Source organism: Ischnura elegans, chromosome 6, assembly GCF_921293095.1.
Source record: "Ischnura elegans chromosome 6, ioIscEleg1.1, whole genome shotgun sequence".
NCBI classification, from domain to species: Eukaryota; Metazoa; Arthropoda; class Insecta; order Odonata; family Coenagrionidae; genus Ischnura; species Ischnura elegans.
In genome coordinates this window covers 60,705,543-60,718,247 of record NC_060251.1, presented here as the reverse complement: position 1 = coordinate 60,718,247, position 12,705 = coordinate 60,705,543, and the positions used below count along the sequence as shown (strand labels likewise).

Sequence of the window (12,705 nt, the reverse complement as noted above, 5' to 3'; positions counted from 1 at the left end):
ACGTATAAAACCCCCGGTATTCCGTTGGAACCCCCGCAAAAAAATGAAAACTTGCCATTAAGTCTTCTTTTATGGGTACTTGTCGCCACTATTACGCCGCATTGCACTACCCTTTAAAATCATCGCCACATGATCACTGTGGACGATTGATGACCGCATGTATAACACATGAAAACCCCCGAATCCCCCTGGGCATCCTCTCGGTGGAGAGGACCATTTATGAGGACTACGTGCAGCAGCCGCGGGGGGTTCTTCATCCGCAAGGCGGCGAAGCCGCCCCACAACGAGGAACGGTGAAGTCGTTCCGAGGAGTAACTGGCGTAGGCGAGGGGGAGCTTCAGTAACCCTTGGGCGGCGAAGCCGCCCTGACGTTAAAGCGGCGCATCCGCTGTGGGCTCCCTCCGCCTCTGGGCGGCGAAGCCGCCCCTTAAACGAATGACGGTGAAACAGTTCCAAAATGCCCTTGCCCTCTGGGCGGCTTTGCCGACCCCTGACAAGGAACGGCGAAGCCGTTCCGAGTATAAAGCGGGGTAGCCCCGGGGGGGCACACTCAACCCCTGGGCAGCGAAGCCGCGTCTCAACGAGGAACGGCGTAGCCGTTCCGAGGCATGAGTGGAGCGCTTCCCTACCCCCTGGCCGGCGAAGCCGGCCACTAGCTGAGGTGAGATTATGCGAACTAAAATTCTTCGAAGAATCACAAATCTAGACGGCGAAGCCGGACCCGGGGTTTTTAAGGGGCGGAGCCCCTTAACGAGCGCGCGCAGCGCAGCGAGTCGTGATATATACTAACGATGAAGTTTGCCATGAAAAAATATTGGGGTTTGCCGCGATTCGAGCCCGGATCTCCCGATTACTGGTAGGCGTGTTTGCCAGTTTCACCACCAAGCCATCCTATTTTTTCATGGCGAACTTTATCCTTGGTGTATATGACATTGCATCCGTGCGCGTGACTGCGTTCAAAGTCATTTGTTTCATGCAGTGCTTTGAAATTCGTCGTTGTCGGTTAAAAAGAAGGTTTAATTTCTCCGGCAGTGGCTTAGTAAGCACGACCTACGATTCAAATGCCACAGTGTTGACTTGTGACGTCAACGCCTGGTTAGGTAAAACCCATCGTTTGTAAAAGTTTGTCTTGAGAAGATGGCTTGGTAGAGTAACTGGCTAATACGCCTGATCGGCAATCGGGAGAAACGGGTTCGTATCCCGGCTAAGCCAAATATTTTTTATGGCGAACCCTCATCCTCGGTGCATGACTTAGCACCCGTGCGCGTGGTTGCGTTCAAAGTCACTTGTTTCATGCATTTTCTTTTCCTCGCCCACCGTACCTAACACTTCGTCGTCACTTCTTCTCTCCGTCCACTTCAGCTTCTTCATTCTTCTCCACGCTCACATTTCGACCGTCTCCATTCTTTGCGTCCTCGCTAATGCATGCATGTATGCACTAGAAAAACTTGGGGCACCGCATCAAGTAATTGCGAGAGAAAATCCCACGGCAACTTCCTTTCTTCTCCTTCTGATGGCGTGTTGTATTTTCGTACAGCGACGGAAGAGGGATGGTTTTGAGAGCGAGGAGTTATATCGGCCGTGATTCACGCTTTTCGCATAAAATCCGAAGATCGAAGCTCCCATTTCCCGTATCCTTCACGTTGCTTTACCGCAGAGACTCGCATAAATTGCCTCTACGGATGCAGGGAGATGGGCTGTCGATAGTGTAATTTCATCCGCTCTAAAGTAAACTACGTTGAATTTATGGACCCCGGATATTTACTTCTCCGTTTTCACGTCGTGATCTCTAGGAATATTTTTAGTATCTGGAGAAATGTCGACTTGTTTGCGTCACCCTCATTCCATTCATAACGGGGAAATTGTGGAGGCAAATCTGGAAATCGTGTGACGCAACTGATTTAAATTATCATTAATGTACCCAAGAGCACTCGTACTTCTCCATTTGACATTTTTTGTAATCCAAATTAATGCGAACTACATTATCGAACTTATTACTCTTGAATGAGGTCGGCAAAGATGAGAACAAATGAAATACGAATGATATTTCTAAATACAGACCTGAAAGCTGAGTAGATACAAATTGACATAGTGAGATTAGTTATGGTGGTAATGGGGTGCAATAGAATATTTTCGAAGAGGGGAACAGTCCGAAAGGCTATGACAGAAAGTAATATTTAGTATGCGATGTCTCGGTTGAGTTAGCATACACCTACGGGGACTAGATTGCGGTATTAACCCGAAAAATTGTCATCTAAAATATGAAAAAAAAATATGTTCGGTAATTTTCGGGCTAAAACGGTGATGGACGAAGTCAAATGATACACCGATTTTGGAGATTTTATTTACATTATTTTATTTCATTCTCAAACCACCGAATTCAGCTTATGTTGACCATTTTATATCGGGGTATTCAACGTTTAACAATTAAACGTACACGAACAACCATGCCTGGATAGGGTAAACCTACCTGGGCGGGACTCGAATCCGCGACTTCTGTTTGGCAGGCGTATTACATTGGCCTTAGAGTTATTCTATTCGTCGGGTTGGGCGTTTTGTCCAAAATCAAGTGGAGTTGCAAAATGTCCCGCCGTGTTTGGTTGAGAGATTTTCACTTCACTCATTTGCAGTGCCCATGTGAAATCCGAAACTCTTTTTCGCGTTGCGGGAATCGTACAGGGAAGGGAGACCGACTTTTTTCCACGAGGCAGGTGCAAAGGACGGTTGCGAAGTTATCTGTTGGACATAATCTCGCAAGGTTTGATAGCTGTAATGAGGACTAAACGGGAAACATTAGCCTTCGGATGGCGGAACAGGGGAAAATTGGCGTCAATTTTTTATATTTCCTCGTCATTGAAAACGTGAATAAAATATTGCGATTTCTTTTTGCGTTAGTGATAATCATGAGGATTTGCCTCGGGCTTCAGCCTTGTCTCAGAGGAAAGCAAGTTCCAGATACCCTAAGAGCGGGGTTTCTTTTATGGTGAATGAACTCTTGAAATTGGCGCATGATTTATGTTTTCTGTATGAGGTTCAATAATTTAATTAACCAAATAATCCTTAAGTAATCTGGATCCTGTGTGATAGCAGTTAATTTTTCTTATTTGCTATTGCAGTGCTCTCACCTGGTCGTGGAGGTAGATCTATTTTTAACTAGCAATCTCCTTTCTACCGGGGAGTTCCAGTAATTTTATTCCCTTTCTTATTTGACCCTTTTCCTTGGAAATCTCAAAATTTACCAGGTCTCTAATAAATTGAATTTGTAAATTGAATGTTATTTCAATTCATTAACCTTAAGGTTAGTTAGATGAAGAATGTCCGCCCTTATTCTGCCTTCACCTATGCTAATTTCTTCATTTTCGCGCTTTTTATTATTTGCGCCTTCTTCCTCAACTGAAGCATTTTGATGTAGTTTCTCCCATTTCCTCTCCCGTAGGAAACTGCCCTGACGAGGCCATATTGTCTTGAAGTACGTCCGACCAGGTTGTCTCATGTTTTATTCTGGGCTCCCTTGAGAGTTCTTTATTTTGCTGTTCTAGGAACGTACGTGCCATATGGTTTCAGTATCTCATTTGGCTACCAAATTACATAGGATTCCGATCTCTCTATAACCACATATATCCATTTATAATCGGTGTATGTAAAAACATTCCAGACGTAGATGGTGCTAATATTTAACCTTCCTTCCAACCAAATTTTCCGGCAATTCGCTGGATATTCTTACGATAGAATGGCCCTTTTTCCCATGCTATCTTCACTGTGTTTATTTATAATTTTTTTATCGGCAATGGATTCTCATGCCTGTGTAGAAAACACTTTAATTTATTCTGTTATTTGGTTTTAAAAGGATTAACCTTGTTAGCCCGATACTCCCTTCCGTATGATGTTTCCTTAGTTTTATCATCGTGTGGTTGGCTTTACCTCTTCTTTGTCTTCTCAAGGTAGTAGATTGTCTTTTCAAGCTTCTCTCGTGCTTCTGCTATGAACAGATAAGCTGTGGGAGAAACCCAACTTGGTGACCCTTCCTCTTCACGCTCGGTTTATTATTTTTATAAAACTCTTCTTACCGATTTCTCGCAGCACTCATTGAAGAACAAGAGAGAAAGTGTACTCATTCGAAAGTCTAAAATGGTGGATTCTTTTTCTTAATACTTTTCCGATTCTTGTGTACTATTTTAAAGTTTTTCCGTCCGAGTTGTTTTCTGCCTGTAATCGGGGAATGGTGGAGAAATTGTTCATAAGAGCCAGGGAAAAATTATCTCGATCTGCTGGCTTCTTTTTGTTCATCAAATCTCCGGACACGTGTTCCCTTGGCTGGAGACCTTTAGCTTGGTAGTTGGAAATATTGAGTCTAATGCAAGGCTGGCCGAATCGTCGGCAATTTTCCTAGATTAAAAACGTTTAGGCACGCTAGAATCGGAGCCCACACCTACCCTAGCAACTCATCCACTTCTTTTTAGAAAGTTGTAATCGTGAGACATGGAGAGCGATCACGCTGGCATTTATTTACCTCTTCCGTAGCCATCTTTCCTTTCCTTCACGGTATGATGCGTTTTCCATCTAATTTTGATTACTTTTTGAAGTGCGTGTTGAAAATGATACTCCTGTGAGGAAAGGAAAAGCAAACCCTTTTACTCAAAATTGCAGTCTTTCCAAATATGGTTTCGCTGCCCGTTACCATCTTCAGGTACCATTAAGATTGAATCTGTGACTTCATTTTAGAATTGTTTCTTATTGTCTTCTTTTCTTGTTGACTAGTTATTTGCCTTACGAGTAAACTTTCTAGCATACTCTCATTCTCCGGTCACCACCATGTCTGTAAGCCGTGACTGGACCTACGGCTTTCAGTGGCGTGTGATGTAGCTATAATTTGACATTGGCAATGCGCTCGGGTGGCTCAGGTTTTAGAAGCTTTTTCCTGTTGGATAGGTGTTTTTTCTTCAGTTGGAACCGGCATACTGGTTCTTAGTAAACCCGAACTACTGAATCAGCAAACCGTTCAGCCCTGCGCTTCATTGTAGCCACCTCGAGCGCTCAGTTTATATTATCTCTGAATTTTGAACTTCTTGTCCCCAAATACCCCGTCGGCAGTAGCTTGGTCAGAAATTTGCTTCTTGGGGTACTTGGATGGTGTGCGGGTTGTCTGTACTGTGAATTTGCTGTCAATTCACACGCATCGGAAAACTACGAATTTATAATGTAAGCTTTAAATTTCGTTTTTGTTGTGCCGAAGTTTATGGCATTTGATGTAGTACACCGAAACGGGCATAATCAATATGGCTTCGAGTTCGTAGGCTTTTGCTTCCGATTTTCAGCTGATTTTTCGCAAAATTTTTCAAATTTTAGGATTTAATTATCGATATATTTCTTCGAAGTGATTTTGTGGCAGCCATTGCGGAATGTAACTGTATTGAAAAACGTAATGTCATAGGAGAGGTGCCCCTGGGCTGGTGACCTCAACGAGTGTATCGCGGGTTCTGCTTGTACTGGTGAGAGAATAGGAGATGGTGTCAATATTAGTGTGTTAGTGAGGAGGAAATAAAATTTCCATACTAATATTAATGCATTGAATTTTTTCATCGGATCTGGCCGTATTGTTCACGTTTTAACCGTTAATTATGTGCCTAATACGTGCCTTCCCCTTGGTGATTACGGTGCTTGGTGCACATCAGTGGCGTAGCGAGGGGGAGAGTCCGGACCACCGCCCCAGAAAAATAATACAATTATTTTGCTTCATCATCAAATAAAATAGAATGTTGAAAAATAATATGAATTTACCAAAGATTTGTTTGAAAAATGAAGTTTTTTTCGATCATGAGAATTTTTCAATTACTTGGTACCCATTTTTTCAAAAATTTTCCCTGGACCTCTCTGGTTTTGGACCCCCCCGAACGAAATTCCTGGCTATGCCACTGATGCACGTGATTAATAATTCGGAGTTCAATGGCAATGCTCGCCCGCAAACTAGAGTGAACCCGCGCCGATGGGATTGTCGCGCCTCTCGGCCTCCAGCGGGTGTTTCCCTTGGCACGTTCCCCGGTGGGTTTGCAAGGCGGAAGAGTGCAGAGGGGGAAAAGCGTTGAAGCGACCACGGCTTTGAGTCTCCGGTCGGGGCAGAGCGGTGTTGCGGCCACGGTGGGTGGAAAGTGGAGTGGGATGGAGGTTCTTTGGTGGGAGGGGGGAGTGGGATGTCGGGTGGGCGTACGTGTAGAGGGGGAGGTTCACGGATGAGGTGATACGGAGGGGTGGGGGGGAGGGAGGGGCGTGTTGGGAACAGTTGCCGTGGGTGACGTACAAAAGTGCGGTGGTAGCAATGGCGTTGTTTCTTTTTTTTAATAAAAGGAGGCGGTGTTGCGCCAGGGGAACGTCATTCAAGGTTTTTGCGCAAACTCGACGTCCGCAGAAAAAAATAACAAGCGACTCCCATTTCAAAAGTTGCAAAGGAGGATCGCGCGGGAGGAACCACGCATAGTGTGGATCCCAGAGGAGAATTTCTTGGAAGACAGAAGAACTTTTGAATCTGAATTTGTGAAGGTCTCGGAAATTTCGTTCTAAAAAGTAACGTAGTTTAAAATTCTACGTATCAAAAAATGTCTAATAATGCCGTTGGAAAATGTGTAACGTGTCTCGGTTGAGACGTATCGCCCTTGAAAGAAATATATACGGGATCGCGTGATTTGTTTGGTTGACTGAGTACTCTTGTGTCTCTTGTTTTTCATGTTGTTTATTACGATTGGGAATTTTATCTCCTTTAAATTTACTTCTGGGGCAGATGGTGAAATACCACGATTTTTAACAATCTGTAAATCTATCTGTAAACAGGGATGCCGACTTACAAAAAATATTGGGGGGGCCCAAACCGGGGATCTTACCCCGGGAAATTTTATAAGTAGTGAGTTTTAAGTTTTTTTAAGCATATTAGAAGAGAGTCATATGACCAACATTAGAACCCTGATAACTCGAATCTCGATATCTGGACACTCCGGGGAAAATCGACAAGCCTGACACATTTTTTCCTCACACCCATAACGAATTTTTGAGGGGGCTCAGGCCCCATGGAGTCGGCGCCACTGTCTATTAATATTTATTTTACTTTAATTTTATTTACTTTATTTTACTTAATTAATATTTATTTATTTTACTTCCCATTATTATACGAACGATAGAGTATCAATGTTGGCTTCGGCTTTTGGTGACTGCTAGCCGTTATACGCTCTCTTGTATGTACATCTTCTGAGGTATTGATAGGTCTAAGTCCGAGATTCCATCTCGGCCGGTGGAGCCGAAAAAACAGGAGAATGGAATGTTATGAGATTTCAAGTCTGAATTCCAGAGTATTCCATTCTCCTTAACTGGTCCCCTCCACTCGAGAGTGGGCAGGAATGATGATAGTACATGTTTGGGGGTTCACATTATTTAACTTACTCCCCCTTTATTTCAAAACTAAACAATTCTTATTTAAATGAATGAATTTGCTAAAATGGGATAATCAGAAAACCAAATAATACCGTAAATTTTCCGCAAGGTATGCCACATCGCGGCCTGCGGACTCTTCTTTACTTTCCTTCTAGAGTTACTTCTTCTTTCTTCGAAGTTTCGTCTTCCTTCCTCTTCAGAGTAATCTTCTGTCTTCTCACTTCTGGATTTTCTAAATAATGTTAATCAGGAGCCTGTGTGGAGAATGTGTGCAATAGTCGTGGTGAGAATGTTAGTGCCTCTCTAATAATGGACCCAAAATTTCTGTCCATTTTCCACATGTGGTTCAAAATTGTGTATCTTCTTGTTTCGAACCTAATGCAATCTTCAGTTCTAAGTACAACCGTGTCTTCTTCTCCGAATTCTGGGCAGTTTCCATCTTACCTTTTCGTAATTCTCTTCTCATACGCTCTAAAGTTTCCATGTCCACTAAGGATTTGAGTAGTTTTTGAGTTTGTATGAAAACTGAAACTTTGTCTAATGGCAACGGTTGGGAAGATTAGGTGGGTGCATCTTTCATTTGATGATTCTTGCCAGTCTTCTTCCCATTTCTTCATTGCCACTTTCCGTTAGAATTCTTTTAAATTTGTTTTACCGTGGAGCCGGAATGATAATTTTTCCGTCACTTTACCTGTACCACTGCTATGAATTAAAAGCCAAGCTTGAAGTTAAAATCGCTTTTAGCGGCCGTGCGTTCTGATTGGCTGAAGGACAGTGACGTAGCTAGGAATTTCGTTCGGGGGGGTCCAATACCAGGGGAGAAATTTTTGATAAACAGGGTAGGTACTAAGTAGAGGGTTTTAACTAATTTTAACACTTTTCATAATCGAAATCACTTCATTTGTTGAAAAGATATATATCCTAAATTCATGATTTTTCAATATTTTTTTCTTTTATAAAGGGAAATAATTGCGTTTTTTATATTTCGGGGGGGTCCGAACCCCCCTGGCTACGCCACTGCTGAAGGACGATGCTAGCGATAGTTTCAGCGACGGTAAAAGACGTGCCGAGTGATGGAAAAAGGGATAGAAAACCCATCCCTCGAGCCATCGTAGAAAAAGATTGCGTGAAATTGTCATTTTTTCCGCCATTATTGGATCGATCGCTAGAGTTGTCCATTAGAAGGGATGGAAGAAATAATCGTGTGATTCAGGCTTTAATAACCGATTCGGGATTTTCCGACGCATATTGGGCAAGTTTTTAAGGTTTTCCACCGGGACTAACTCTCTATTGTACGGCCGTATGTTGTTGATCTACATATGGACCGATGTACACGCTCGTTTTAGAATTTGTTGTGTTCTTTGTCCTTTTATAATATATTCTTTACGGTGAACTCGATGTGGCGGATTGCCAGAATGTTCATAGGCGAAACTTCTGAACTTTGATAATTCATAAAAGAAATGCATTTTCTTGCGCCAACCACTCGACGTAGCACGATCTCGTAATGTTCAGGGTGTGACGTCTAAACTTTGACAATTCATGAAAGCCATTCGGGCAGACCAGCATGTCCGAGGAAAAATCAGAGCAGGAGATATTTTTCCGTCAAGCTCTCATGAATTTGCGTGTTCACACTCGAAAGTTGACGCTTCAAATAAGTTTCACTACATTCAACTCGTACGTCAGAATGTTAGTAACAAGCTCTCCTGTGGAACGATCTTATAGTTAGTGGAAGCAATCTCATAGATATTTTTGAGGTACGTTAGGTTTCATTTATAAAATATATTTGCGACTGGGAGGCAGGCCAAATTTGGGGGGGGGTGAGAGTGGATGTCACGTGACTTCTTGAAAACCAACCAAAATGCGATAGAGGGAGTCAGTCTCTTTCAATTCTCTGTGGTGTACGCATCGTTAGTTAGTTAGCTGTGTTGCCAAATCGGAAGAGGGTTATTAAGAGAGTCTTTCTTTTCCATGCACTGACAAAGTCTTTTGAGGAAACATGGCAACGCCCGCCTCTCTCTCCCCCCATCCCTCACCCCTGGTGTCGTAGGTCCCACCTCCTGCCACGATGCCGATCGAAACATACTGAGTTTGCACGAGTAGGCCAGTCGCAAAGATATTTGAAGAGGATTATAGTTGCGATTAAGAGGACATATCATTACCGCAGTCATTTTTCCGGGCACACCTCAAACTCAAATAAATGGTCAACATGCAATAATGGCCGAATGCATAATCCTGTGTTGTAATATTCGCAATAAGGACTGTGGTCATGTTTCTTCTTTGAAGTTCCTCTAAACTGCGATTCCCTGATAAATGCAAATCTCCATCTGACTGGGTTGTGAAATATATCAGGTTTTAAGCGTTATTTTGGAATTATACCTTATTTTGTCAGATAATCGGGGACGATTTTAACGTCATTATTTTTGTATTAGATTTAAAAAAGGGTGCATTAATTATTTAACCGAAATGGGCACATGAAACTGTTAAGAATGAGACCTACTATAGCCTGCCAAATAACGAAAAGAATAGACTTATAAAATTTTATAGTCGAAATATTGTATAATTTTTCGAAATGAGTACTGCGAACTTATCCCGCTGTTGCCTATGTATCACCGGGAGCTACGTAATTTATTTACCGTCAACTCTGACTTCATCAGCATCTCGGGTAAAAATTCAGGGGATAGGTACTTTGATAGAGATATACCTAAGATTTAAATTGGTGTATGTGAAATAATTGTATTGGCCCTGCGTAGCGTACGTACTTTTTTCCATGGGTAGACTTCTTTCATGATCTGTGTGCGTAAAGGAAGCTAATTTACGAAGCTATAATTCATTATGAAAATAGATGATAGGAAATAAAAAAAGCAAAATTATTTTCTTCGTGATTCCGAATTAGATTCTCGATTCTTTTCTCGGACCACAGTGCGATAAGACTTCGATCAAAAACTCACTTTGGCTGTGCAGGTGTTTAAGTACCACTAAGACCTTACCCTGAATGCTCCTTCGCTGAATAAATTTTTTACTTATATTTTTTTCGGCAGAAGTATATCTAAAATTACATCACCGTTGCGTATTTATTATCGGTAACAATGTACTTTATATCCCGTTAACTCTGACGTCATGATCAGCTCGTGTGAAAATTCAGGGGATGGGCACTTTGATACAGATAGACCTAACATTTAAATGCTGTATGTGAAAGCATTGTATTGGCTCTGGCGTCGTTCCGTCCGTTTTTATGCCGCTCCGTCATAATTATGTGCCATAAACTCACGGTGGTGACTGTGCAACATTTTTAAGGCACTCTGCTAGAATAATCGTTTCCAACTTGCCGATAACATGTATGCATCCCATTTTTATGGTCTCCCTCCGGAAGTAATTTTTACTTGTGTATGAAGATGAAATCATAGTAATTTCCTTAGCTATTATTTACGCCTGCCGTGAACTTGCATGCCGAGAGAACAAACACTTTCATGGTTGCGAAAGAGAGTCTTTTTCTCTTTTTATATGAAAATGCATTTAATTCAAACCGCTTAGGCGCTATCTTTATTCGTCCTACTATGACTTTTTACGCATGAGCTGGTTATTCCCATCGCCATCCATTCTTTATTGTTGGAATTACATTTCGGAATATATATAGGCAAGGACGTATCCCATGTGCTCTCTTGTGAACGATTATTTAATTTTCATAATTTAATCTCATACATGAATTATATTTCTTAATATTACTATGCTCTTAAGCCTTCAAAGTATTTGTAGATGTTTTCGCTATAGCATTATTGGTATTAGCCTCGTCTGATTTACGGTTGAAATGCGTGTTTTATCGAAATTTTACAGTCGCTGTTTCCTCTCCAAAATATCTGCCTTTTTGCTGTCGATAAATAGTGCTCAACCTTGATGTACTCATTTTATTTTGTGCACAGCTTATGGAGTCGGAATTCTCTCCTCATACTAAACATGATCAAATGCTTCGCAGAGTGGAGAGATTTTTTGCATTAAATTCAACAGCAGTTATAAAATGCAAGGTAAATTATTCCATGAAATTAACGGTCGCGTAGTCACCCAGAGTGACCCCTTGACCCATTTTGATCACAAATGACTGCCAGAAACTGAAGAGACACAGATGGAAGAAGCAAGTCCGAAAATAAAAGAAAATATTAATGAAATTATCACCTAGCTGATCATGAAACCAAAGCCGAAGTGGGCACATGAAGCTGTTAAGAATGAGACCTACTATAGCTTGCCAAATAACGAAAAGAATAGACTTTTAAAATTTTATAGTCGATTTATTGTATAATTTTTCGAAATGAGTATAGCAAACTTATGCCACTGTTGTCTATGTATTACCGGTTACTACGTAATTTATTTTCCGTCAGCTCTGACTTCATGAGCATCTCGGGTAATAATTCAGGGGATATGCACTTTGATAGAGATATGCCTAAAAAAATTAAAATTACGAATTACAAATTTCCTAAAATTTAAAATTACAAATTTCCTAAAATTATAAATTACAAATTTCCTAAAATTTTAAATTACTAATTTCCAAAAATTTTATTTTTGAATGCTTGTAACGAACACAACTCAATTTTAAACTATATGGGGGAAGCTAAACCTTTTTTTATATTGATGAATAAATTAATGCTTGTAGTGAGTTTTAAGTATAATATTTCATTGCAATGTTTTAACTTGAACCCCTGTTCTCTCTTCCCTAGGTACCGGACAGAGGGGGCGTACAGGCGCCCGCCACCGCTGACGACCAGCCCCTGGCCATGGATGTCCAGCTTCGATCTCCGGCACCGTTTCACTATCTCTTCCATGAGCAGGCCAAGTCGTTGGTTGTCCTACAGGTAAGCCATTCCCGTTATAATTTGCTTAGTATCACTATCCTTTTTTGGGAAACCTATCTAAAACGGCTAAAATCAACAGAAAACGGCGTCATCCGTAAAGTCATCGGCTCACCCTGGTTTTTAAGCAACAAAAACATCCGTAAAGATCTTAAAATAACTCCTCTGCTTCACAGTCTAAAATATTCACCGAATGCATTTGTTGCGTCCTTGCCCCTTACTGAAAATGAGTTACTCTCTCACCTCTGGGATTACAACCTCCTTGTGACACTAAAACAGAAAGTCGCAAAAACTGCTCTCTTGCCTTCCCATATCCCTTACCTTTCAATGGACCTATCCTGATATACCATGGCTGAAAAACCAATTGATTGAAACCAACATGAAAGAAAGAAGCTGTAGACGACTTTAGCTGGGAACCATTTTAATGATTCAAAGAAATACACTGCGTTCG

At 41.5% G+C, this 12,705-nt stretch overlaps 1 protein-coding gene across 3 annotated transcripts in view; it reads left to right on the top strand.

Moving 5' to 3' along the window:
- Positions 1–12,705, top strand: part of LOC124160809 (serine/arginine repetitive matrix protein 2) — a 328,640-nt gene that overhangs the window by 293,327 nt on the left and 22,608 nt on the right. For all 3 annotated transcript variants that reach the window (XR_006865241.1, XM_046536882.1, XM_046536883.1), the window contains exon 2: positions 12,123–12,257. Coding sequence is in view for 2 of the 3 variants with exons in the window: in XM_046536882.1 (XP_046392838.1) it covers positions 12,123–12,257 (135 nt within the window). In the remaining variant the exon portion in view is untranslated. The remainder of the gene's footprint in view (positions 1–12,122; positions 12,258–12,705) is intronic.